Raw genomic sequence first — 21,747 nt, 5'->3', positions numbered from 1 at the left:
ATTTTACAGCTCATGTAGGGGTGGGGTGTGCCGCACGCAGACAGAATTATATCAAGGGAGGAGGGAGTGGGACAGCCATGAACAATTAAATAATCACCGCTGAACATCTATCGTAGACCATGATGAACTTCGTTCAATTCTTTACTTGATCTAGGATTGTTCGGTGTGACTGAATGGTGTGACCTTGTGACTTTAATGAGTAACACCGAGTTTTGCATATCAAAGTACTTAAAAGTTGTACAACCATCCTCCACAAACTTGCCAGGACTGTTTCTTATTGTATGCTTCGCTTTACTGGAAAGAATGTCGCGGTGAACAGGTCTGTGCACTTTAAATTGCTCAGCGGCATACTGACATGATGTTCGCTTCCAGCATCATCCAACCACGGCAGCTACACTTGGTACTTTCGGGCCAACGTCTTGCTTCTGGTAGATTACAGCTGTTTCACCATGCAAGAGTTGGACGAAAAGTTTCAGCACGATCTGCCTCTACTTCCACTTCTTCTTCCAATGACAAGTCTAGTCATGCCTCAAATTTACCACCTTCTGCCGTACCACCTCGCAAGCATCGGGTGGAGCTCAAGCCTGGCCCATTGAAAACACCTTCACCATCGAGCACGACACCAAGGCCTCACTCAGCTTCCCAAAGCAAACGCAACCCTCATTTCCAGCATTTCGTCCTTCTCCAGTATCAAGTACACCAGAGTCTGCCCCGTCTGCGATCGAACTAGCGAAGCAAGACATAGCAGATGCAGCTGCTAAAGGAGTCCTTCGACCAGCTCCACATGATGCTGGTACTATTAAGCGCTTCACCCATCAAGCTTTCGAACTCCTTGTTTGTGTTTAACCTCGTCGGCGCGTTTGCTCTCCTAATTTTTTTTTGGGCTCTGCCAGAAATTCTATTTCCGAGGGCTGAAGGCCATAAACACGCATCGTAATCAGGCAGCAGCAATTCGTTCACGCATAGCTACAGGCGGTGCAGCGCTCTCCAGAGCGGAGTCGCGTTTCATTAGAACATTCCACCAGGATGCATTGAAGTACACATTTATCCATCCATCTTGATTTTTCTTTAACTCCCACCTCTAGACTTATTCCGTTTGTTATTGTTGTTGTAGTTATGGAAGAGCTCATTCCTTTTATTGCCCTTTACGTCCCTCGAATGTTGCCATCTACCTGCGTCCTTCCAGGTCAACGAGATCGTATCAGTGCGAAGGCACGCGACAACCAACAACTGGTCCTCGCAGGGAACTGGCAATTATTCGATGTTTTGCGGAAAGAAAGCGAAAGCTCTGGCTTCATTCCGACCCTCAGTCTGAAAAATCCAGGGGCATTATGCGGGTACGTACTTTTGACATCTATTTTCAAACCTGTGCAAGAGCTTCTGTAGAGTCATCGGTGTCCCCGCTTGGGGGCCACTTCAACTGGTTCAGTGGCGGCTACATCGCCACCTTCAGAACATTGCATCCGACGATAAATTGCTCAAACAAGAGGGGTATGGACGTGATCTTACCCTTCCAGAGTTGAAGGAAGCATTGCAAGAGCGTGGAATGTAGGTATCCAATTTTATAAATGACTTGGCTCTGATATGTGTGTTTCTCGATAGGTCTATGTTCAGCGAAAGAAATTCCGCAGATGAGCTGAGGGCCCAGCTCAAGTGGTGGATAGAAATGACAGGGATCATGCCCGAGGGCGCAGATGATATCAGTAGGCGCTTGTTCGTGCTCAGCGTTATCGGATCGCACAAGTAAATGCTGTCGGGGTGCCCTGCTATCTATCCTCTTGTGGCGCAGTGTGGGCAGACAGACTTTCTTAGATCTAGAAATCAATCATAATATCTCAACTCCACTCCTGCGTTGTCCCTATCAATAGAAATCTAATACCTAGTGATATGTGCACGTGAAAATATGTGAGGCTAAAACTGCTGAGATACAATATCATACCAATGACAGCCGGATCCTGCGTTGTCAACCCTCAAGTCAATAGCGAGGGTCCTAAGCTGTTCACGGCAGTCAATCATGTCCAGAGGGCGTTTAAAATTGCGGTAAAGAAGGCGTTTGGCCGAACATGATGACCCACTGAATAACACCTTCACCGAATCAGGAAGCCATTCGTCGACAGTAGCCTCCCAGCCTGGGCCAAGAGCAACAAAGGCCAACTCTCGCAAAGACGGCAGAGACAACAAATCAAAGATGCGAGCTAGGGGTGTTACATCCCCGAACTGAAGCGCATCCTCTGATAGATAGATACTCAATATCTCCAAGGCCTGATGCTTGAGGGTCATCGCATCAGCGGGAGGATGAACTATCTCCAAGTTTTCGTTGTGGAAGAAAAGCTTGACTTTCAGCTCGACTAGTGCTGGGAAGTCAAGGAGGATTTTCATGAAGTCGACTTCTGCCCCTGGCCTATCGAGTGTAAGGTGGGTAATTTGAGGGAATGTGGCACGTGGAATAAGTTTGATGAGCGCCTCCTTTCCACAGAGAGCAACGTGCGTAATGTTCGACGTGCCAAGGGTAAGAGGATGTCCGGAGTTGACAAGGAACGACGTCGGCATGACGGATATTAAGATGTGTTTTACAGCGTAGGCACCGCTGGCAATAAATGCATCGATGTAGCCGCGGCTGGCCTGTATATGAAGATCACGAAATTGCGCCGAGTGTGATGCAAGTAGGCGGAAAAGCCCTGACTGTGTTGGATCGTACTGGCGAAACCAATCCCACTTCTGAAGGCACATCACGCTGACAGCTAACGGACGGTTACGAGCTGCTGCAAGCCAGCGTGCCACCATTGCCGTGTAAAAGTCTGCAGTCCAGACGCCCCAGTCATGAACATCAATAGAAGACCACAGTTCTGGCGTTGTCAGTGCAATGTTCCTCCACCGGCGACAAATTTGGCAAAGTAAAAGCGGGGCGGACATTATGTGGGGGACGACATATCGATCATTGGGGAGGCAGGATTTGAATATTTGCTGTAAAATTTCTGTAGGAAGGAACCTCGCAGGACTGATGCGAGCTTTGTTTTCGAGGATGCGAGTTTCTACAGCGCGCCGCTGCTCTTGCTGTATAGCCATGCGCATGCGTATCGCCTCGATCTCAGCCTGTAGGCTGTCAACCACGGAGTCTATGTTCAATAACTCTTCTGCATCTCTCTGCAAAGCAATCCGAGCTTCGCTGATCTCCATCTCTAAAAGAGAGTTTGCAAAGTTCATCGTACAAAGGACACCGCCCAATTGTTTGGTGCTGACGACAGTGACAGAATCCGTCGCTCTGCAGTGAACCAAAGATGTTTCAGTTAAAGGTGACATGTCTGGAATAACTTGGTCAGATTCAGAACACGTAGGTCAAGCTATTATTCAAATGCTTACTCAGGCTCTTTTGCGGGACAATGGTTGAACAAAAGGGTGCCTCTGTCTCGTAGACAGCCGTTCGAAGAGGAACACGAGGCTCAAACATCGAGGTGAGGCCGGCCCATGTGCAAATACCCGCCGAACGTGTTCTATTACAAGCTAACCGAGATCAAGATGGACTCGGACTCGGCGAACTCGTAGACTGACTACTCGGGTGCCCACCGAAGAGATGCGGGCATTTTATAGGATACGGCGTCTTGAATCTCGGCTCTACGCCAAGCAGCTTCAGTGGCCCGCAGAATTCGGCTAAAGCATGTGCCAAGGGGAAGAAGGAAGGTTCACGAACTTCGTAAACAGGTTGATCCTGACTTGGTGGGCATCAGTGACTAACTACAAATGCCTAATTAGGCACCCCTGTCTCGATAGATTTTTCCTTTACCTTGGCGATTTTCGTCATTTATGTAAATCGACTTATCTGGTGATTTGAAGCGCTTGTGATCCGAGCCCTCTCGATTATGTTTTGTATGAAATATCGTACAGCACGCAGCAAGGATTACTTCACGACTGATTCGCATCGTTCTTGAAGGTATGATGGGACTCGGATGACTACCACTTGTAGTGCAGTAAAGAGCCTTGTAATACATACCTTAGCCGGCCTAGTAGGTCATTCGAGAACAGGCGGCCGTGTGCGTGTAGAGTCGACGAGGGCAAGTCACGTATCTAAGATATATAAGCGCTCGGTGTCAATTGTGTCCACCGTACGTGCCCACCCTACTTTTTCTTTTGCTCACTGGTCAACTATGTCTCATGAAAAACCGTCGAGTTTCCAGAGGAAGCGAAGAGAAAGTTGGTGCAGATAGTGTACAAAAATCTACCTCTGTAATAAAGCAACGACTGAGTGTATATAGATGACGTGCAGGTTGCGTTACGGAATCTGGGTAAATCTAACAGTAGTTTCAGTCGAAGAGTGGCACCATATGCCTGATAATGTGAAGCCATTAGTGGTATGTGGAGTATGTACTACGAAACTCATGATCATCTTATGAAACAAATAGAATTGCTTTACTTCTTAAAGCCCGCACCCCTACCACTGATGCATCTTTCAATGAGTATGAATGTAGGTGCGCATCTCGACAGCTGCATATCGTCTTCCCCGCAAAGGTGTTCGTCAGCGATATCCCTTGTTCCCACATCTGACATGGAGTCGAGCGGGGTAGAAACTTCGATAGACTCGACCCCGAAGCTGGAGGGACTCGTTGGATATGCATCAGAGTCATCAAAAGGTTCCACCTCGATCGTCTGAGTCAACCTTGGATCATTAATGTCACTCTTCTGAGATTCTTGCATTTTACGGAATTTTGCGTCATGAAGGACTATGCGTCCAGCCTGAGAAAGTGGATCAGGAGGGGGAATGACCGCTTGAATCTTGCACTCAACAGCAAACCAAAGGAGGGAAAACAGTACGCTAATGAAAATTCAGCGAGGAAAGGATCCTGTGGTACACGCAAGACTTACTAGAAGATGATGTTTCCACTCATCTGTGTGTTGATGACGCGTGTGCTGCAGAGAAACATAAAGATGAAGATCACTGCAGTGATGAGCATATATAAATAAACAAGTATACTAAACCTACCCATTATCGCAATGGTCGTGCAGCTGCCGTCACGGACTGCAAGCTTGAGCCAAGCACGAGGAGGTCCCGACAGGCCGGATGAACTTCTAAAGAATCTCCATAGCATTGTGAAGAGGATGAACATGAACATTACAATGATTGAGACGCTGGTTCCTAATTCGGCGATCAGATATACAGGAGGTGCAAAAGTCCTCACCCGTGATAGATCCTACTGTGATGAGGCGAGATTATGACACAAGTGGGGGAATAGCTAGTGCCAGTTATAACTGATCGAGCGCTGGCTGCATTCGCGGCAAACTGTACGCCACCGAAGACGATCAAGAGTGCAAAGATAGATTTGCCCTTTCCATACATCTTGTACACTGCAATAAAGGCGGATAAGCAGTCACTCAGAGTAGGACCTGAAAGTCACATACCCCGCGGCATGAGTAATAACTCCACTGAGAACAGCAGACACTGGGTCATCGAGATCTGGTACGAGTACCATGCTCTGCAAGTGGACGGACTGTTAGGAACTCTCGAGACCATCCTCAATGCAAACCAGATGTTGCAACTAGCGACAGGGGTGAGCACGCGACCTTGAGTTGCCGAACGACCCACCCTTGGCCCGCCAAACCAGCATACCTGGTCGCCACGTAAATTTTAGCTTCCGTAGTCTTCAAAAATCGCCTGTTCGCCAGAAAAATGCTCATCAATGTCGTTCTCAAACCGCAAACAAGTACTCACGGCCAGACTAGTCGGACTTCATCGGTAAAAGACCAAATATACTCAAGAACCATGAGTGCGGTTAAAGTCGCTGATGAGTATAAATCAAACTGAAAGAGTGTTCAGATAGTGATTGGAACGCACTTGTTAGTATAAAAATGTTGCGTGCAACAGGATCGATGATGGAAGGGGACAACATGAGTCACTGGCAACGTCAGTAAAGGAGCGACCAAAATTGAAAAGGAAAAATAAAAAATGGCGTAAGTCCGAGACTGCCCCAAGTACTATGAAGTTGAATAGTCAGAGGAAATATCAAGGAATTAACGGTGGGGATATATATGTGTTCGCGAGCAGACCCGAGCCGGACGAACCTAGGGTCAAGCCCTGACCCTGTCGGAGGACTAGTGGAATGCCATAAGTACTAGCTAGTCGGGCGCTAAACTCAAAGCTAATAAACTTGAAGCTCCGAAGAACCTCATCCATTAATCCCACCGAGTCGGCTAATTAGCCCCTATCTAAACATCAGAACCATTCAATGAACACGTCCTTCACGTTGCACTAAAACAATAAAGATACAAAATTCTACATATACTGTTCAACTAGATATCAAACCGTCGTTCCTCGATACCCCGTACACCAGCACTGACGATTCTTCGCTCATCAAATGCAACGGTACCATATGTACTGTTTGTTCCTGCAAAGCTGCCCTCGACAGGCCTAGCGACTTCAATCCCATCTCCGCCCTCGAGATCCCACACCCAGATTGATCCGTTGGCGCTCAGGCTGACACAACGCCCATCCGCAAGAGAAAGCGCAGAAACAGAGCCCAAAGGTCCATGCAGAGTCCGGACAAACGTCAATCTCGGTGTATGGACCGATGAACTTGAAATCGGAGGGACATGAAGGCGGTATAACTGAAGGTGATTCGATGTGTGGCTCGGAGGTGAGATGTATGGGAGTGACTGTGGATGTTCCTGTTGGGGCACCGTACCTTCAACTGAAGACCCATGGGATATCGGAGACATATCGGTCACATCTCCAGGGGCTAGAACGACCCACTTCCCATCCGTTTGTGTATCTGCTACTTGTTTCACTTTACGGCCCCATTGGTCACGCATAAGCTGAAGCTTGCGCTCGTCTATCCACCCTTGCGGGACGTCAAAAGCACGGGTAGACCTGGTGACGCTCACTTCAAAAGCCCCCTGCGGTGATAACTCGCTGGATGACGTAGTGAATGTCCGTTTACGTGGTAAAATGCCCGATGGAGATATAATAAGTTCTGTGGCACCCACACTCCAGTGAGCAGGGTAAACGGGAATAGCGTAGGCCATGACGAGTTTGTACGACGATGCCGAAGGTACAGTGGAAAGTACGAGTGATGTGGGAGGATGACTAGTGAAAGACGTGAGTGTCTGAGTATGTGTGATACAATCATTGCTCAGGTCGTATATCATGAGGGTAAATGAATGCGACAATGTGACAAGCAACGGATGATTGTAGGCTGCGTGGGTCACCGGAGAAGCACGGTGCAGGGACGAAGGGACATAAGTTTGCTTTGGAGTGGTGGTTAAGGACAAGGAAGAGTGATCATGTTCGAATATATTGAACTCTCCAGTTGTCAGGAAAGCAGCCAGGCGTATGACGTGCGAGGAAGATAAGGAAGGTGGAGATTGATCGAGTGCTATAGCAGATATTTCCGCTACAGATCTAGCTAGAGTAGACCTGCAAAGCAGAGTACGCGATACTCCACCGTTGTCTCGTACTAGCAGGGAGGATCCACAAACCTTCGACGAGGATATGGTGAACCCGCCTGCCAATATAACGTGCTGACGAAGAAAGGCTGGCGGCGGTGCTAGAGTTGTTCCCTCAGCGTCAGCGAAGTGCTCGACAGCGCAACGTCCTAAAAATGCATATGAGAGAGTGAAAGTAGATTGCTAATAATTGTAGGATTTACCATTCTTCCAGTTCGAGCTGATGCGGTACATCCATTTCCAATCCAGAGCGTCATCAGCTGATGACGTAGAAGTAGAAGCTCTCAAGGGAAGCGGTTTAACTGATCTTCCATCGGTCCGACCATAAAATCCCTTGCCTCCCCTCAACCTTGTTTTACCATACTCTCTGACAAACAAGGCTTTCCAGAGCTACAAGCATAACCAGAGCAGTGGCCGATCCGAGTGTGTTCAACATTCATTCTCTTGATGTCCAATTAATCAAATATATACCTGGTTGTCGCTCGCGAGCCTCGCACAGTTTCTGTTCGTCCCATGCATGGCACATAGATCTCTGGAGTTCAGGAACGAGAAGATAAACAGAATGAGCTCGTCATAGAGCGCATTGTCAAATGTTGTGATAAGCTGATGCTCTTGCGATGAGATTCGAGTATGATGTAACCTCTTTGCAGGCGGCAGAGGCGCTGGGGACAGTCGGTGCTTGGACATGGCAGTACGGGGGAGAAATGTGTAAGAGGCATATCACCGATCGTTGTATCGGCCCGCCAGACCGAGCAGGTCCGAGGAATTTCCAATTTTAGGGTACTGCGACCGAACTTGAACTGTAATACGCTATGAGGGTTTGCTTATTACTCAACTTAAATGGCTCCTTCACGAGGTTCACAAGCACTTGCTCGAACGCTCCATAAAACACTCTCGAATCACCGAGGACCTGTCCATGTTGTTCGATATGCCAAAGGAACTGCAAAATACGTCCTAAGTGGAGGACAGGATCGCTCGATACGTCTCTGGAATCCAGACCTTGGTACCGAGATTAAGAAGTTTGAGGCCCACGGATACGAGGTCCTTTCCATATCTGTGTCAGTCGCATCAGTAGTTTCTTGGCCTCTATTGGAGTTGACGAATCAGACCGTATATTGTGTAGGAGTCATGACAATACAAAGTTTGCATCTTCTGGAGGAGATCGTTCTGTCTTCGTATGGGATGTGACGGCGGGTGTGACGACACGTAGATTGGCAGGCCACATGGGCAAGGTGAATGTCGTAGAGCTCAATGCAGATGCGACTGTGTTGGCGAGTGGTGAGATATGAAACCTTTTACTCGATGCGTGAATAACAGTGTTCACCATGCTCTATCATAGGCTCGTATGATTCTACAGTAAGACTATGGGACTTGCGGTGAGTATGGAAGCATTTGGCCCCAGGGATAATATCAAACTGTTTTCGGCAGGGCACCAGCACGTGCGCCGATTCAAGTACTCGAAGAAGCTCGCGACGCAGTGCAGACCTTACACGTGGATGCAACCACGATAATTGCAGGCTCTGTAGATGGACATGTCCGAACATACGATCTACGTAAAGGCGAACTACGTTCAGATTTCATAGGGCGTAAGTGCTGTGGATATTTATTACACACATGTTCATCATGCCCCACAGAGCCCGTTACCTCGGCTATCCCCTCATCTGATGGCACCACGCTTCTCGTATCTACGCTTGATTCGCATGTCAGGCTATTCGATACGACCAGTGGTAAGCTTCTCAATGCATTCACCGGCCATAATCACACGTCGTATCGCTGTCGAGCATGCTTTGGACATGAAGAAGCGACAGTTGTTTGTGGAGATGAAGATGGTGCCGTTTGGGCTTGGGACTTGGTCGATGTGAGTATCCGAATTCACAAATGTCATTACCGTGCTTACGTTTGTTTTAGGCTACAGTTTTGCAACCCAATCCTCCGCCAAAAGTTCATGACAAGGTGATCACTTGGACAGAGCATCACCCAATAGACCCTGGGGAGATGGTTACGAGCAGCGCAGATGGGACGGTGAAAGTCTGGCGACACCCGAGTTAGACTTCCTTTGCTACAATAAGTTATCCTTCCATATGATCGTCCTTTCGTGTGCTAGTACGATGTAGATCGTGAAACGAAATACTCCATTATCGATAGCGCTCATACATAGATGTACCTACCCCCTACGAAAGCAAACAATATTACAAAGGTCATTATCATCACAGTGTCGTTCCTTCCACCACAGCCTTCAGTCGCTGTCTCAACATGTTCCTCGTGCTACTTCCATCCTTCCCGTCTTTTCCATCCTTCTGCGACTCTGGCGCTGTCACCGTACTCTGCATTTCTAATTCCGAAAACGAGCTCAACGTCGGCGAGATGGCGCTTATAGACGGGGTGCCGGTACTGCCAAAAATGGAGCTCATAGCAGTCCCATATCCGCTGCCCTCCGTAGCATCGCGTACAATGCCCAACTCGCCTGGACCCACAAGTTCGACAGTCTCACTAAGCACAGCAATGCGAGTCCAACGCCGAAAGCGCGTGTACTTTCCCATCCCGCCTTTTGAGCTTGCACCCTCCCATTTGTTATCACCATACAGCCAACCCTCAGGGTCTGTAACAGCTTCATCTTCAGATGCGGAATTAAGGAATGGGTCGCTGGAATGTTGCTCGTCAATTCGTTCGGGCAACTCGGCAGGACCACTGGAGCTTGTGTTCAGGTTGTCGCGGCCGCGTGCAGCGCGTAGCATCCGTGCTGCAGTAGATTCGTCAGGTCCGTCTTTATCCCTTGGAGGTGTCTTCTCCACTCGCCAGATACCCTCCTGGCCTTCCTTGCGTATGATAACGCGCCATTCAGGTTCTTCCCATGTCCAGCGAGCTACACGTCTTGCGCGACCGTTCTTTCCAACAGTGACGTATGCCGTTGTAGAGGCGGGAAGAGGGAAGACTGAAGGCGGGGATAATGGAACTAGGGAGGAGCTACACCATGATGGGCGTTCATTAGGAAGCAGAGCAGCTGTCCAATCAAGACCCATCCACCACCGCTGATTCTCGTAGACTGTAAACAGGAAGCGGAGAGGCGGAGAAGGCTTTGGTGCATCATCTGCTAATACAGATGCCGGGCGTATCTTGATAGAAACTTCCGTGGGAGAGGGTGATGCGGGTGGTGGGAGCGGTACTCCTGAGACAAACGCGCATAGTCGGTAAAATGCCCATCGGATATGTGCGCTGCGAGTAATGGATGCTCGGGCATGTCTGGCCCAGTGCGCTCTATGAATCATGAACAGGGTGCCGCATAATGCGATGCAAATACGGAGACCAACAAAAGATGTGAGGATGAGGTAGGGCAGATAGATAAATGCAAGCACTCGGAGAACAACAAACGATGGAGGAAGGGGGGATTCGACGAGAGGTGATGAGGGAAGCAGGGCACGAATGGTCGCTAGATCAGATACGAGAGCGTGAAGGGTGCTGTCGGTTATTACCGGCGGTGAGATTGCCGAAGATGTGTGATTGGATGATGTCCAATGTCTCAGTGCGAGAACAAATGAGACTGCAAGTGGTAAGAAGAACCTGGCCAACAAAGAGGTTCAAATCAGCCAGAATACATAGGTAGTTGAACATACATACTTCAGGGTCGGTTCGGAGAGCAAGCAGAATGCCCACCATGTGGCAAGGGCAAGCCAACTTTCCTCCCATGAAGATTCCCAGCTGATAATCTGTGCAAAATGCCTTATGGCCTGAATATATGGCGCAAGGGCAACTAGCTCTGAAGCAAGTGGTATTGGAACGGTAGTCACAAACTCAATCAGCGTTAGAGGTGACTGCACGGCAGGGCTCATAGCAGCCGTTGCGCTTACAGGTGCCGTCAGGGGCATCTGTAGTATCTTTGGTTTGAGATTGAAGTCTTTGGACTTGGGCGACATCAATTGACAGGTGATTTCGGAGCGATACACTTCACACGACAGCTTGCGGCCAATATGCTTTCAGTGAGAAAGCGCGTTTTTTTATAACCTGTTTATGCTGGTCAGTCATAGTTCTCGAGCAGATATTACAACGTACGGTAAACCACAAAACTCACTGCTGCGCTGGAGCCTGACGCTGGAGAGAATGAAACGTAGTAGCCCGGCGTTCGGCTGGTGGCATGTGGCAAGTCATGCTTAATAATTCAAGTCTATTGACGTGCAAAGGCATCTAAAAGTGGATCGGATTACATAAGTTTTTTTTGCACGTAAACTTTGTATTTTCCAAATAGGGACAAACAACGCTTGTCCAAAATGAGCTTGAAGCTTTGAAATTTGAAACTTAGTGAAATGCAATCAGCAACGACGCGTAGGCATGTTCAAACTTTGCTGACTCTTTCTGTGATAGTGCGACTTGCAGTCTGGATATTAGTTTATATCTCTGCTCGCTTGCTTCCACTGTTTGATGCATCACCAAGCATTTTGATCAACGGAACACCCCCATCCTCTATCCTCCTTCGTTGGGATGCGTTCTATTTCGCGCACATAGCAAGAGAAGGATATGTATATGAACACGAGTGGGCATTCTTCAATGGATTGCCACTGTTAATGCGTATTTCGGACCACCTGCAAGCCCTGGCAGGTTTTGGTACAAACGGTTGGGGAACGCTTCTTCGAGGTGGAGCAGGCATGGCCATACTGTGCGACTCAACACACGTGCTATATCAGCTATCATTACATTATTTCCGCTCACCTTCCCTGGCATTTTTATCCGCTGCACTCTCCCTATTATCGAGTAGCCCTGCTGCGCTTAAATTGGCATCATACAACGAACCGTTTTTCACATATTTCTCGTATCGGGGCATGCTGGCATGTGCTCGCTCCCAGTGGGCTGCAGCATCTGTATGTTTTGCATTGGCAAGCATGTTCAGGTCCAATGGAATATTGTTGTCCGGATTCATACTGTGGGGTATGCTGGTCGCGCCCTTTCTGACAGGGCAGAAAGATCTAGTAAGCATAATCATACGAGTTATGACATCCGAGTTAATGCATTTATGCCAGCTTACTCCTAGGCACCTGCTCAAATGCGTGTTGTTGACTGCATTGCCTCTGATCCCCTTCATCCACCACAATGTCACTGCATATCTGCTATTCTGCAAGCCATCAGCAACACACATCCCAGATTGGTGTACGAACAATATGCTTCCTTCGATATACTCCCACGTGCAGTCCAAATACTGGAACGTTGGCTTCTTGCGATATTGGACTGTCTCCAACATCCCAAACTTCATGTTCGCGCTTCCTGTCTTGCTTAATGTGTTTGCGTTCTGCTGGTTTTATTTATCGAACTTACCTGCCATTATTCCTCATATCGCCCCGTTGATTCGCTCAAAAAACAATGACGTCACTCCCCCCCCTCAGCTTGACTCTCCATTTCTATCTCCGTCCCTGCTACCCCACGTACTCCACGCCTTGGCGCTCACGTTGATCTTGACATTCAATGCTCACGTTCAGATATCACTTAGGCTTCTCCCGTCTCTTCCACTTACGTACTGGGCTGCTGCGCGTCTCATGCTTGACCTTCCGAAGTGGGGGAAGGCATGGGTCATATGGAGTGTTTTGTGGGGTGCCTTGAGCTGTGTCCTATGGGCAGTATTTCTCCCACCTGCTTGAATTTGTATGTTAGAAATTAGTGCATGGTAGAATAAACGCACATATACCATCAGGAAACAGCCATTTGTCCCAACATAGCGTAAAATTAGTGTTGCTGACATCGTCTTAGTCAGTTGCAAAGCAGTCTTCTCTTGCTTAAGTACTTCTGTTCATTCCAGTTTCTAGGACATAGCACTTCATATCACGTTAAATAATACAATTATAGGTACAAGGTACAATACCGGACGTATGTTATGGTTTCCAAAAAGCAAAGTGATATCGGTATAAGATGCGAATGCGAAATCTAAGCCACTATGTCATACAACTTCCAAAAAAAGCTGAACCTCTTTCCCCTTGGTTTATCCTTCACTTCATCTAATGGTTCGTCGGTATACTCATCACTATACAGATCAATCGTATCGATGTCCACAATGTCGGACTTCCACTTGTAGCGAGCTTCTCGGGTTTCAGTTTCACGGGGTATCAGAGAGGTCGTCTCATTAGGGGGATCGGCGTTACCTGAAACTGATGTAGAGTCTATGAAGGCGTTCTTGAGAAGGACCCAGCCGAGGCCCATGACAATCATGACGGGTATCTCGATGTAAAAGGAGACAAAATCTACTGCTGAGAATGTGGGGAATATAGAGGACCATCCCTGGACTTTTCAACTCGTCAGTACTCAGTATGCAAAGGCAACGGTGCAGTACGCACTCAAGATGAGGGAGATCACTGTGATAATCTGGGAGGTCGCATGGGTTAGGGAAGAGACAGTTAACAGTATCAACACACGCACAACAAAGTAAGGACCCCATGGCCAGGTCCACGATGCTCGGAATTTCATTTCGTCTAAAGATCGTCCTTGTCTGATCCAGGCTTTCCTGAACCTCCAACTAGCCAATCCGATTGATAACCAGGCAATCTAATGTTTGCTTAGTCAAGGGTTACCACACATCCGCGTATTGATACGAACCTGGTTTGAGACCCCAACAATGTTTTGTAACCATCCCCACAATTTGCCGCTGCCAATAAAACTGCTGCCTAAACACAGCACGCTAATGCTACTGGTCGCAAGCAGGGCGTACAGGGGAACACCTGCCCGAGTGGTTCGAGAAAATATACGAGGTGCGTGGGGGGTGGGGCTAACAACAGATAGACCATACAGAACTCTTGTTCCCGCGAAAAGAGCGTGGTTACCAGCAGATAATACGGAGGTAAGAATGACGGTATTCATAAATGACCCGGCCACATCTGTTCGAAACAACGTTAGCACTTGAAGAAGGAGCAAGGAAGCATTGCTCACTTGAACCAGCTAGAGTAAATACAATCGTAAAAGGGGATGTAGTGGTTGTCTTATTAGACAGATTCGGGTAATCCCATGGCACTAATCAAAACAGTCAGGTGTGTAGCAGTGTGCGAGCAAAGAGTAGCCCACCATTCAGACCGATGAGCAGGATGCTCAGGATATAAAACAACAGAATTCTAATTTCACCGCTCGCACATCAATGATCTATGAACGTCCGAATGCTTTACTTGCCTCCAAAATACAAACTTAACAACCTTTGGCATGTTTTTCGAAGGGTTCTCCGTCTCTCCTGCGGTGATACCTAGACTTTCTGTTCCACCGTCTACAGACTGATCAGCTGAATAAGTTCGCAATTAGCAATGCAACTTACATGCAAAACTAGCTGTTACGAAAACATTGGCGAAACCACCGAAGCCACCAACGAACGGAGCGCCAGGAATGTGCCAATTGTGTGCTCCGATGTAGGTATGCGACTGATTGACGCCGACATTGACGAGGATGCCAAGGATAATGAAGATTACAATGGTGACGACCTTCAGGAATGAAAGCCAATACTCTACCGCAAGGCGTTAATACCATTTTGGGAAGAGAAAGGAAATCCATATTACTGACCTAATTCTCCGTAAGCTTTGACGTTGAAGGAGTTGAGTGATACAAGGAATACCCAAAAGAGCAGGCTAACCAGCCAAGGATATGACGGCGTCCAGAATTGTAACACCAGCTGGGCAGCAGTAAGATCAGAGGCAACGGATACTGCATCATTGAACCAATAGTTCCACGACAACGCGAAACCATAAGATGGCGAAAAAAAGCGTATTGCATAGGCGTTAAACGACCCTTGGAAAACAGGAATGATTAGCACACTGGCTAAATATGAAAAAAGAAGTACACACCGGCCACCGGGTACTGTGTAGCCATCTCCCCTAACAGCAACAGCGTCACATATACGATGAATCCCACTATGCCATAGCAAATCAGCATGCTCGCAGGGCCACCTTGAGCAAGGGATTTTCCGGTTCCTAGAAAAAGCCCCGTTCCAATGGTACCGCCAATGGCGATCATTTGCACTTGACGTGCAGACAGGCCACGATGTAGACCTCTGCGCGCTGGCTGAGGGAATGGTGCTTCCGCATCATCTATATTGACATGTTGTTCGCGTGCTGAGGGCTCAGGCTTGGTCCGCGAGGAAGAGCGAGATGCTGAACGAGTCATAAACCAAAGTGCTCACACAATGGGCGTGAAGGGAGAGTGGGAAATGAACACGCGATTGCTGTTAGATTCATTTATTTTTGTACCATCTGGCGTGCAGTGCACGGAATTCTGGCGCCATCGCGCGCGACTCGATAACCAGTGGCTAAATTAGGTCAGCTTAGATGCTGTACTCGTAACTTACTAATTCGCTACGCGAATACCGGATACCGGATACCGGGTGTGGCGGTGAGGTCCGTGAGGATGGCCCCGGCTTGGCGCTGTTGACCCCAGTGCACGGCTCGTCGTGGTCAGCGAGGAACCCCAGCGGGGATGGAGATGAGTTACATGATACATCGCTGAGAAATGAAGCGAGAAATGCGTGCCATTATCGTAAAGACAACTACAAGCGGTACCCTACCCCATGAGCCCACTGGCAGGACACAGATTTCCACTGCTTACTGACTAAGCTATAGAAAGAGCCGTGACCCAGATCCTTGAGCTTGATGTGTAGTTGGTCCACCGAAAGGCAGGGATGTCCAGCACTCGAGAAGCACTTTTGTTGTCGGTATGAATCGGTACACGGAGACACATCAAAGGGTCGACCCGGCGCAGGATGTATCATACTAGGTACTGCGCATCACTCGGAAACAAGTGTCTCCCCTTAATGCGGCTGATGGCAGGTTTGGGGTGTCACAGCCACAAATTCCTCGCGCCGTACCCCAATCTAAACGCTGCTTAGATCTGGCGTCGATCGTTGTAACCAATACGAGCTTAGCATGTACGAGAGTGACTAGAAATGACTAGACAGTGAACGTTAATGAACGTCCATTCACGGTGGCTAGATTGCGTTCGAAATTTGGGACAATTCGGCCCACTGCCATTTCTGTGTTTTGTACAGTGATTGCTGTCGAGGGAACTTACAGGAAACTTCCTTGAAGTAGAGCGCCTTAGGAGGTATCATATCTCCTGGAATCATAAAACCCTGATCAAGTTGGACAAAACGCTGAGACCAAAAAAGTAGAATCATGATAGTGATCACAAACCAATTGCAATGTCTAAGTCCTAGTTCCTGAATTTACCTAGAGGAAACCCGAGACTCCAGGCCAGAGGGGTCTACAACAGTTATGCGCGAGCTGTCGAGATAAAGATAAGCGACAAGTGGCCTTACAGAGATGCGGAAGACATTGGTCTCGCTCAGGATGGTCTTTCGGCATCAACAATGTTCTCATTCATGAATGCATGTCATGTAGTTTGGAGAAAGGAAGCCTATACATTGTTCATGCACATCGTTTATGAAGCCCGCCAGATCCAGACGTACCTGCTCAGAGCTGCTTCCTTGATTTGTTTGATAATCACTTGCAACTACTTCTCCTGGAGTCCTGGACCTGCATTTCGTATCCTGTCGCGTGCATCGCATTCTCGTCCTTGTTACTGCCGATAGGACAGCGGAAACTTGTGATTCGGATGCTAGTCGTGTCACGAAACACGTGAGGAATTAAATATAAGACCGTCACGTGGGAGACACATTAATCTTTGACAAATCCAAGGAGTTCGAACTTGAATTGCCTTGCCTTTGCTTCGCACCGCACAATTGTCATCTGACGTTTCAAGGTAATGGTAAATTCCAAGAGCAACGTGGTCGGTACTGACAACCTCATGTACAACCATATACGTGCAGCGTCTCTCGTTCCGATATGGGGGATCGATCTCAAACATCTGAACGCCCGGCACTACCAGGCCCAGTGACACCCAAGCCCTCGTTGCCACCCGGTATGGTGATTGGTCCGGACGGAAAACCCTGCAAAATATGCACGGCGTTCCGTAATTGGAGGCCCCCCGCTTCGGGCACTGCCAGTTCGAGCAAGAAGTCCACCGCAGGAATGATGGCTGCCTTCGCATCTGGAACGGGCTTCCGACCCCCCGAATCTAAGCCAGAAAATGCAGTATTACCCCCACACTGTCCGCCGGATGTCGAAGCCCTTGGACGTGCCACGTGGTCATTTTTGCATGCGACTGCAGCATACTACCCAGCGCGGCCTACTACTCACCAGCGTGCAAATATGCTAAATCTCATTCACGCGCTACCCGTCCTATATCCATGCACACACTGCGCGGCGGACTTTGGCGACAAAATAAAGGAGCATCCACCGGACGTGAGCAGTCGCGAGAGGTTGAGCAAGTGGTTCTGTGAGCGTCACAATGAGGTGAACGAGAGGCTGGGCAAGGAAATGTTTGATTGTGCAAAGGTTGATGAGAGATGGAAGGATGGTCCACCCGACGGCAGCTGCGACTAGATTGCAGTGTGTTCGTGTAGGTGGGTTTGCATATCATTCACTCTCCAGGAAACACATAAAGCCATTAGTATGGACTACAAGCTCTCGATAATACCACTCATGGAAAAAACGCGGTCTTACTTTCCAGGTCGAAGATTTGATCACCACCTGACAAGGCGACCGGACAGTGGCATGAGTCTCAAAGCCGTCACCGACATGAATGGTATGCAATACGCTTGATAAGCGATGGGAATTCGATTTTATGAATATGAGTAGACCTCATGCACTGCATGAGGCAGCAACATGTGGGCACAGACTATACCCTCAAGTAACTCGACCTACACTTACCTATCCTCTGCCGCGTTGGATTTGAGAGTCTTGGTATGTTGCATTCCTTACATTTTTTTTTCCGAAATATTTACTGTCGTAGCATAATTCAACGACTCCAATACAGTGTCCAGATTAATACCAAAAGCAAGAGGGTAGTGCATATGTCGGTACGTGTCTTGAGCATGGTACGCAATCTCGAGTGTTCACTAGATGGCAGATGTTCAACGTACTCGTCGTTGGCCAAACTGGATGCGGGAAGAGCTCGGTCGTGAACATGCTCGCTGGAGAAAGCCGGGCACCCACGTCTCACGACCTCAGCCACTGTACTAAACACTGGGTTGAGTATGCCATCCCAGTCGACGGCCATTCATTCCAGGTTTTTGATACCATCGGGTTTCTCGAACCCGGGCTGGATACAAAAGGGTACACGGAAGCTATCGCTGATACTTACCTCGCGATCGATACTCTAAGGCAAAGAGGCGGCATTGATCTACTTCTTTACTGCGTACGCGACGAAGAGATCTCCAAGATGAAGGTCACTATAGGTTGTTCCATGAAGTGTTTTGTGATGAAGAAGTTCCAGTCGCTCTTGTCGTCACAAGTCGTGGCATAAGCCACAAAGTCTACAAGGGAATCTTCCGCTCACACAAAATCGCATGTGTGGATTACGTCTGCGCAAACATAGCTAGCACGCCTGGACGTAGTAATTCAACTGCGGACACCGAATCGCAGAAGGCGATCAAGGAACTGCTAGTGAAGTGTTGCGATGCGGGACCTAATCCTAGGTCCACTCTGCAACAGCTATGGCTGCGAGTTCAGAAACTCGTTGGGACAGACCAGTCTCACCGATCTCTCAAACGAAATGAGGTGTCCGCGTTGCTCACGCGGCGTTGCAAGATGCAACAGGAGGTGGTCGAGCAGTTGCTCACAGCCCTGAACCTCCAGTCGCCGTCAAGTCGGCTTCATCGGGCACCCTATGCAGGCGGTAAATGTTGGTTTTCTCTATCCTATAGCGCCACGTTGACTGATCGGTGAGTGCAGCTGCAACTCGCAATTTGCCTTCGTCAGAGAACGGCGCTAGTACTCGAGATGAACAAGTGTCGGATGCTAGGCCGAGGTAAGCCTATTCATTGTTTGACGAGACTTGAACCTGAGCGTGTCGTGTTTTCCTTCCCTTCAGCTCTGGATCTCAGTTACATTCTGTTGTGGATAGTACCTCTCTGCATTCTCGCTCAGACAGCTGATGCCTTTGCCGAGCACCAATCTGTCAAACGTATGTGTACTTACGAGATGAGATGCTGATACTTGACGAAATACTTCAGCTATACCATACCATATGCTTCCCTCCTACATGCTATTCAAATTCAGAAACAACGCGTTGATGCCATAAGGCGTTCCAGGACGACCTAAATGCTTACCCAACACACTGCGTGGACGAACTATCGCATTGACTACGTTAATGACCTCACAAGGACATAGAATCATCGAGATTGTGTAGACATCGAACTAGCAGTTTGTAAAATCCCACAGCTCCGGATCTGTGTAAGGTGGAGTTTCAAACGCTATGGGTTGAGAAACCACTCCCAAAATAATGTCGTTTGTTACACCATCCTGCAAGTCGGACATTTCTCGCAAATTGAACAGGATGCGTGAGGCAAGAACGCTATGCGCGACTAGTTGTGGGCTTCTCCGACTCAGCTTGAAACACGTAGCAAGTAATGACATGGCTTACCCAGCAAGAAGTGCGGTGTAGGATGGCTGAACGGCCGGATCAGAGATTTATACGGCGATATACAAACGACTTGCTCACAGGTAGTAAAATGACGGAAATGCAATTCGCCATCGAGACCACTGATAAAAGTAAGGCCATGTTACTCACAAGAGCCTTCGAAACTCACGAGTGATACACAGTATGGAAATTATGCCATCTCGACATAAAGTAGCCACCAACAAACTACCCTCCAATCGGAAAGATTTGAAGCGTTTGTACAGTGTCAGTGTCATCAGCACTGCGGGTGATTATGCGGTAACTGGGCAGAATAATCGTAATGCTACGTACCAAGCTCAACCAACATCAACAAACCATAAATAAGACTGGTATTCCGTCCTGCCACAAATACGCCAGTCGAATCTGAAGGAATGTTGTGAGCAGAAGAAATTCAGGACAATTATACGAACCTCCGGATTCACTTGCATCAACGTCTGAGATTACCAGCACCGCTGCTGAGACGACCTGAAGGAATTCAGTCAAAAGCAAATGGCTCAGGAGAAAGAGACCAAGGTCACCGTGGTAAATGTCAAAGTCAAAGTCAAAAACCTCTTGTCACACCCCCAAACTACGTAGGTCCTTACCACAAGCAAGACTTTGAATCAAAGGAGTCATTGGAAAAGAAACCATGTGATTTGTGGAGTTGATACTTACGCTCAGCAGCAGCTATACCCAACCAGCGGATGCCTAGAAAATGAGTGAGGATTGGATTTTGAGTGAGGTTCTTGTTATACACCACCATCATATAGAGCAGTGAAAATCCCATTATCGGGCTGGAACATTGTCATGAGTATTTTTCGCGTGGTATTGCGAAGAGCTTACAATTCCTCCATGAGTGGACCCGACCGAGTCTATGCGCGGAACCTCAGTGAAGAGCGAGGGTGGAAAAAAGGCCGCGAATACTCACAGTATACAGTCATAACAAGACCTATGAATGGCAAATAACGAGAAACGATGAAGATTATTCTCATGATCCCCCACCCTCTTCCCCATGTCCAACGAACCTGGCATCTTGTCAAACTTATATAGCACCATTAAAAACAACTAACCTCCGAGTCAAAGTGATGATGAAGTCAAAAAGCTGCAAAGAGAAATCAGTAGTTATGATGACACCATTTGGCCCTACTTACAAAAACTGTCATGGAAGCAACTGTTTCGACGTTTACAGGAGAATTCAGTTTTGCCCACAGAGAAAGGAAAATGTAGACTACCTGAAGTATACTGAATCCAAATGAGCAAATAAAATCGATAGGTGAGGAAGAGTACGCACTGCGACAGTCTGAAAACCAACAGAATCGGGAAAATAGACATTCATGTTGAGCTGGGGTTGGCAGGTAATCTCCCGTGGTAATATCTTGGATTGAACCTGAAGAATGAACCAGACAGTCATCCCATCGAGGTTCCGGGCGTATTGGGTAGAATTCCCTCGAGTCGCTGTTAAAGGTTAAGTACTAGTGACTCCCACAGCAATCGGAGCCTGCCACGGGGAATCCGAGGAAAGTTAACCATTATACGTAACTAAAGTGCTTCGTATAACGGGTCTATTAATGGCACTTCTACGTTGCAACTACTTATACATGTGGTTCATGATGCATGAACACAGCCGGTCGGCAGCTTCTAACTTGAAGGCTATCACATGTCTGCCATACTAGCAGCACAGTACTAAAATCATACTATACTAGTGTTTAGACTCGTGACCCGGGAGTCCGGAACCGTTTATACATGAGACTACCACACACGCTCGCCTGGAGAGTTGCAACGCCGACTTCGTTCATCAGTCTACGACAGACCAGCAAGTAGCTATCGGTCGATAGTTAGTGATGGAGCTAGGACAAAGTTCTGGATCAGCAG

At 48.1% G+C, this 21,747-nt stretch overlaps 11 protein-coding genes across 11 annotated transcripts; 5 read left to right on the top strand and 6 right to left on the bottom strand.

The window, feature by feature from the left end:
* The first annotated feature begins 205 nt into the window (after positions 1–205).
* Positions 206–1,903, top strand: F5891DRAFT_1014049 (uncharacterized protein). The gene is made up of 7 exons (XM_041360820.1): positions 206–319; positions 373–571; positions 649–834; positions 894–1,036; positions 1,086–1,337; positions 1,387–1,548; positions 1,603–1,903. Exons 1-7 carry the CDS (start codon positions 282–284, stop codon positions 1,745–1,747), a joined length of 1,125 nt encoding a protein of 374 aa, XP_041229888.1. The 5' UTR covers positions 206–281; the 3' UTR covers positions 1,748–1,903.
* Positions 1,560–3,584, bottom strand: F5891DRAFT_40262 (uncharacterized protein). The gene is made up of 2 exons (XM_041371704.1): positions 3,361–3,584; positions 1,560–3,302 (listed from the first exon to the last, which is right to left on the bottom strand). The coding sequence occupies exons 1-2, from the start codon at positions 3,446–3,448 to the stop codon at positions 1,912–1,914; spliced, it is 1,479 nt and encodes a 492-aa protein (XP_041229887.1). The 5' UTR covers positions 3,449–3,584; the 3' UTR covers positions 1,560–1,911.
* A 557-nt stretch (positions 3,585–4,141) lies between these two features.
* On the bottom strand, positions 4,142–6,105 carry F5891DRAFT_1014046 (uncharacterized protein). The gene is made up of 9 exons (XM_041360819.1): positions 5,825–6,105; positions 5,702–5,771; positions 5,576–5,644; positions 5,392–5,528; positions 5,172–5,337; positions 4,976–5,121; positions 4,858–4,930; positions 4,780–4,807; positions 4,142–4,728 (listed from the first exon to the last, which is right to left on the bottom strand). The coding sequence occupies exons 1-9, from the start codon at positions 5,877–5,879 to the stop codon at positions 4,405–4,407; spliced, it is 1,068 nt and encodes a 355-aa protein (XP_041229886.1). The 5' UTR covers positions 5,880–6,105; the 3' UTR covers positions 4,142–4,404.
* A 106-nt stretch (positions 6,106–6,211) lies between these two features.
* On the bottom strand, positions 6,212–8,234 carry F5891DRAFT_1014043 (uncharacterized protein). Its single transcript, XM_041360818.1, has 3 exons — positions 7,903–8,234; positions 7,635–7,821; positions 6,212–7,580 (listed from the first exon to the last, which is right to left on the bottom strand). The coding sequence occupies exons 1-3, from the start codon at positions 8,116–8,118 to the stop codon at positions 6,280–6,282; spliced, it is 1,704 nt and encodes a 567-aa protein (XP_041229885.1). The 5' UTR covers positions 8,119–8,234; the 3' UTR covers positions 6,212–6,279.
* A 27-nt stretch (positions 8,235–8,261) lies between these two features.
* F5891DRAFT_1014040 (WD40-repeat-containing domain protein) lies at positions 8,262–9,632 on the top strand. Its single transcript, XM_041360817.1, has 6 exons — positions 8,262–8,489; positions 8,555–8,709; positions 8,771–8,807; positions 8,860–9,017; positions 9,066–9,289; positions 9,340–9,632. The coding sequence occupies exons 1-6, from the start codon at positions 8,272–8,274 to the stop codon at positions 9,478–9,480; spliced, it is 933 nt and encodes a 310-aa protein (XP_041229884.1). The 5' UTR covers positions 8,262–8,271; the 3' UTR covers positions 9,481–9,632.
* Positions 9,627–11,579, bottom strand: F5891DRAFT_1014037 (integral peroxisomal membrane peroxin-domain-containing protein). Its single transcript, XM_041360816.1, has 3 exons — positions 11,479–11,579; positions 11,047–11,430; positions 9,627–10,989 (listed from the first exon to the last, which is right to left on the bottom strand). Exons 2-3 carry the CDS (start codon positions 11,340–11,342, stop codon positions 9,639–9,641), a joined length of 1,647 nt encoding a protein of 548 aa, XP_041229883.1. The 5' UTR covers positions 11,343–11,430; positions 11,479–11,579; the 3' UTR covers positions 9,627–9,638.
* A 149-nt stretch (positions 11,580–11,728) lies between these two features.
* F5891DRAFT_1140757 (glycosyltransferase family 76 protein) lies at positions 11,729–13,293 on the top strand (the record flags this gene model as incomplete). The annotated part of the gene is made up of 3 exons (XM_041364898.1): positions 11,729–12,389; positions 12,441–13,100; positions 13,124–13,293. Coding segments are annotated over 2 exons (1,273 nt in total), but the record flags the coding sequence as incomplete, so codon positions are not given.
* F5891DRAFT_1014025 (amino acid permease-domain-containing protein) lies at positions 13,211–15,675 on the bottom strand. The gene is made up of 10 exons (XM_041360815.1): positions 15,228–15,675; positions 14,947–15,171; positions 14,705–14,890; positions 14,566–14,656; positions 14,464–14,510; positions 14,332–14,412; positions 14,002–14,279; positions 13,825–13,950; positions 13,743–13,770; positions 13,211–13,691 (listed from the first exon to the last, which is right to left on the bottom strand). Exons 1-10 carry the CDS (start codon positions 15,544–15,546, stop codon positions 13,336–13,338), a joined length of 1,737 nt encoding a protein of 578 aa, XP_041229881.1. The 5' UTR covers positions 15,547–15,675; the 3' UTR covers positions 13,211–13,335.
* A 1,399-nt stretch (positions 15,676–17,074) lies between these two features.
* Positions 17,075–18,030, top strand: F5891DRAFT_39894 (ERV/ALR sulfhydryl oxidase domain-containing protein). The gene is made up of 2 exons (XM_041371691.1): positions 17,075–17,136; positions 17,204–18,030. The coding sequence occupies exon 2, from the start codon at positions 17,220–17,222 to the stop codon at positions 17,817–17,819; it is 600 nt and encodes a 199-aa protein (XP_041229880.1). The 5' UTR covers positions 17,075–17,136; positions 17,204–17,219; the 3' UTR covers positions 17,820–18,030.
* A 259-nt stretch (positions 18,031–18,289) lies between these two features.
* Positions 18,290–19,372, top strand: F5891DRAFT_1184510 (uncharacterized protein; the record flags this gene model as incomplete). The annotated part of the gene is made up of 5 exons (XM_041366448.1): positions 18,290–18,295; positions 18,346–18,673; positions 18,712–19,113; positions 19,170–19,245; positions 19,309–19,372. The coding sequence occupies 5 exons, from the start codon at positions 18,290–18,292 to the stop codon at positions 19,370–19,372; spliced, it is 876 nt and encodes a 291-aa protein (XP_041229879.1).
* F5891DRAFT_39856 (uncharacterized protein) lies at positions 19,307–21,603 on the bottom strand. Its single transcript, XM_041371688.1, has 15 exons — positions 21,167–21,603; positions 21,108–21,117; positions 21,027–21,046; positions 20,946–20,977; positions 20,804–20,880; positions 20,719–20,747; positions 20,636–20,669; positions 20,551–20,583; positions 20,415–20,491; positions 20,307–20,361; positions 20,188–20,259; positions 20,027–20,137; positions 19,939–19,979; positions 19,861–19,886; positions 19,307–19,812 (listed from the first exon to the last, which is right to left on the bottom strand). The coding sequence occupies exons 1-15, from the start codon at positions 21,284–21,286 to the stop codon at positions 19,635–19,637; spliced, it is 915 nt and encodes a 304-aa protein (XP_041229878.1). The 5' UTR covers positions 21,287–21,603; the 3' UTR covers positions 19,307–19,634.
* Positions 21,604–21,747: the final 144 nt, after the last annotated feature.

This window comes from Suillus fuscotomentosus (genome assembly GCF_016647785.1).
Source record: "Suillus fuscotomentosus strain FC203 chromosome Unknown F5891scaffold_10, whole genome shotgun sequence".
NCBI lineage: Eukaryota > Fungi > Basidiomycota > Agaricomycetes > Boletales > Suillaceae > Suillus > Suillus fuscotomentosus.
The sequence above is the reverse complement of the archived record's forward strand: the minus strand, read 5'-3'. Positions and strand labels throughout refer to the sequence as shown.

Bases quoted from the DNA above. Each gene is read 5' to 3' on its own strand.
- F5891DRAFT_1014049 (XM_041360820.1), top strand. From the start codon at position 282: ATGCTTCGCTTTACTGGAAAGAATGTCGCGGTGAACAG. The intron at 320-372 runs GTCTGTGCACTT...GTTCGCTTCCAG, and splicing joins AAGAATGTCGCGGTGAACAG to CATCATCCAACCACGGCAGC. The intron at 835-893 runs GTTTGTGTTTAA...GGGCTCTGCCAG, and splicing joins ATCAAGCTTTCGAACTCCTT to AAATTCTATTTCCGAGGGCT.
- F5891DRAFT_40262 (XM_041371704.1), bottom strand. From the start codon at position 3,448: ATGTTTGAGCCTCGTGTTCCTCTTCGAACGGCTGTCTACGAGACAGAG. The intron at 3,303-3,360 runs GTAAGCATTTGA...AAGTTATTCCAG, and splicing joins TGTCCCGCAAAAGAGCCTGA to ACATGTCACCTTTAACTGAA.
- F5891DRAFT_1014046 (XM_041360819.1), bottom strand. From the start codon at position 5,879: ATGTTGTCCCCTTCCATCATCGATCCTGTTGCACGCAACATTTTTATA. The intron at 5,772-5,824 runs GTGCGTTCCAAT...TATACTCATCAG, and splicing joins CAACATTTTTATACTAACAA to CGACTTTAACCGCACTCATG. The intron at 5,338-5,391 runs GTATGTGACTTT...CCTTTATTGCAG, and splicing joins GTTATTACTCATGCCGCGGG to TGTACAAGATGTATGGAAAG.
- F5891DRAFT_1014043 (XM_041360818.1), bottom strand. From the start codon at position 8,118: ATGTCCAAGCACCGACTGTCCCCAGCGCCTCTGCCGCCTGCAAAGAGG. The intron at 7,822-7,902 runs GTATATATTTGA...TTATGCTTGTAG, and splicing joins GGCTCGCGAGCGACAACCAG to CTCTGGAAAGCCTTGTTTGT. The intron at 7,581-7,634 runs GTAAATCCTACA...ATGCATTTTTAG, and splicing joins CAGCTCGAACTGGAAGAATG to GACGTTGCGCTGTCGAGCAC.
- F5891DRAFT_1014040 (XM_041360817.1), top strand. From the start codon at position 8,272: ATGGCTCCTTCACGAGGTTCACAAGCACTTGCTCGAACGCTCCATAAA. The intron at 8,490-8,554 runs GTCAGTCGCATC...TATATTGTGTAG, and splicing joins GAGGTCCTTTCCATATCTGT to GAGTCATGACAATACAAAGT. The intron at 9,018-9,065 runs GTAAGTGCTGTG...CATGCCCCACAG, and splicing joins ACGTTCAGATTTCATAGGGC to AGCCCGTTACCTCGGCTATC.
- F5891DRAFT_1014037 (XM_041360816.1), bottom strand. From the start codon at position 11,342: ATGTCGCCCAAGTCCAAAGACTTCAATCTCAAACCAAAGATACTACAG. The intron at 10,990-11,046 runs GTATGTATGTTC...TTTGTTGGCCAG, and splicing joins CTCTCCGAACCGACCCTGAA to GTTCTTCTTACCACTTGCAG.
- F5891DRAFT_1014025 (XM_041360815.1), bottom strand. From the start codon at position 15,546: ATGACTCGTTCAGCATCTCGCTCTTCCTCGCGGACCAAGCCTGAGCCC. The intron at 14,657-14,704 runs GTAAGTTGCATT...ATCAGTCTGTAG, and splicing joins CGTAACAGCTAGTTTTGCAT to ACGGTGGAACAGAAAGTCTA. The intron at 13,692-13,742 runs GTGCGTACTGCA...CGAGTTGAAAAG, and splicing joins AGTGATCTCCCTCATCTTGA to TCCAGGGATGGTCCTCTATA.
- F5891DRAFT_39894 (XM_041371691.1), top strand. From the start codon at position 17,220: ATGGGGGATCGATCTCAAACATCTGAACGCCCGGCACTACCAGGCCCA.
- F5891DRAFT_39856 (XM_041371688.1), bottom strand. From the start codon at position 21,286: ATGACTGTCTGGTTCATTCTTCAGGTTCAATCCAAGATATTACCACGG. The intron at 20,492-20,550 runs GTAAGTATCAAC...TTTGATTCAAAG, and splicing joins GGGTATAGCTGCTGCTGAGC to TCTTGCTTGTGGTAAGGACC. The intron at 20,260-20,306 runs GTTCGTATAATT...ACATTCCTTCAG, and splicing joins TGATGCAAGTGAATCCGGAG to ATTCGACTGGCGTATTTGTG.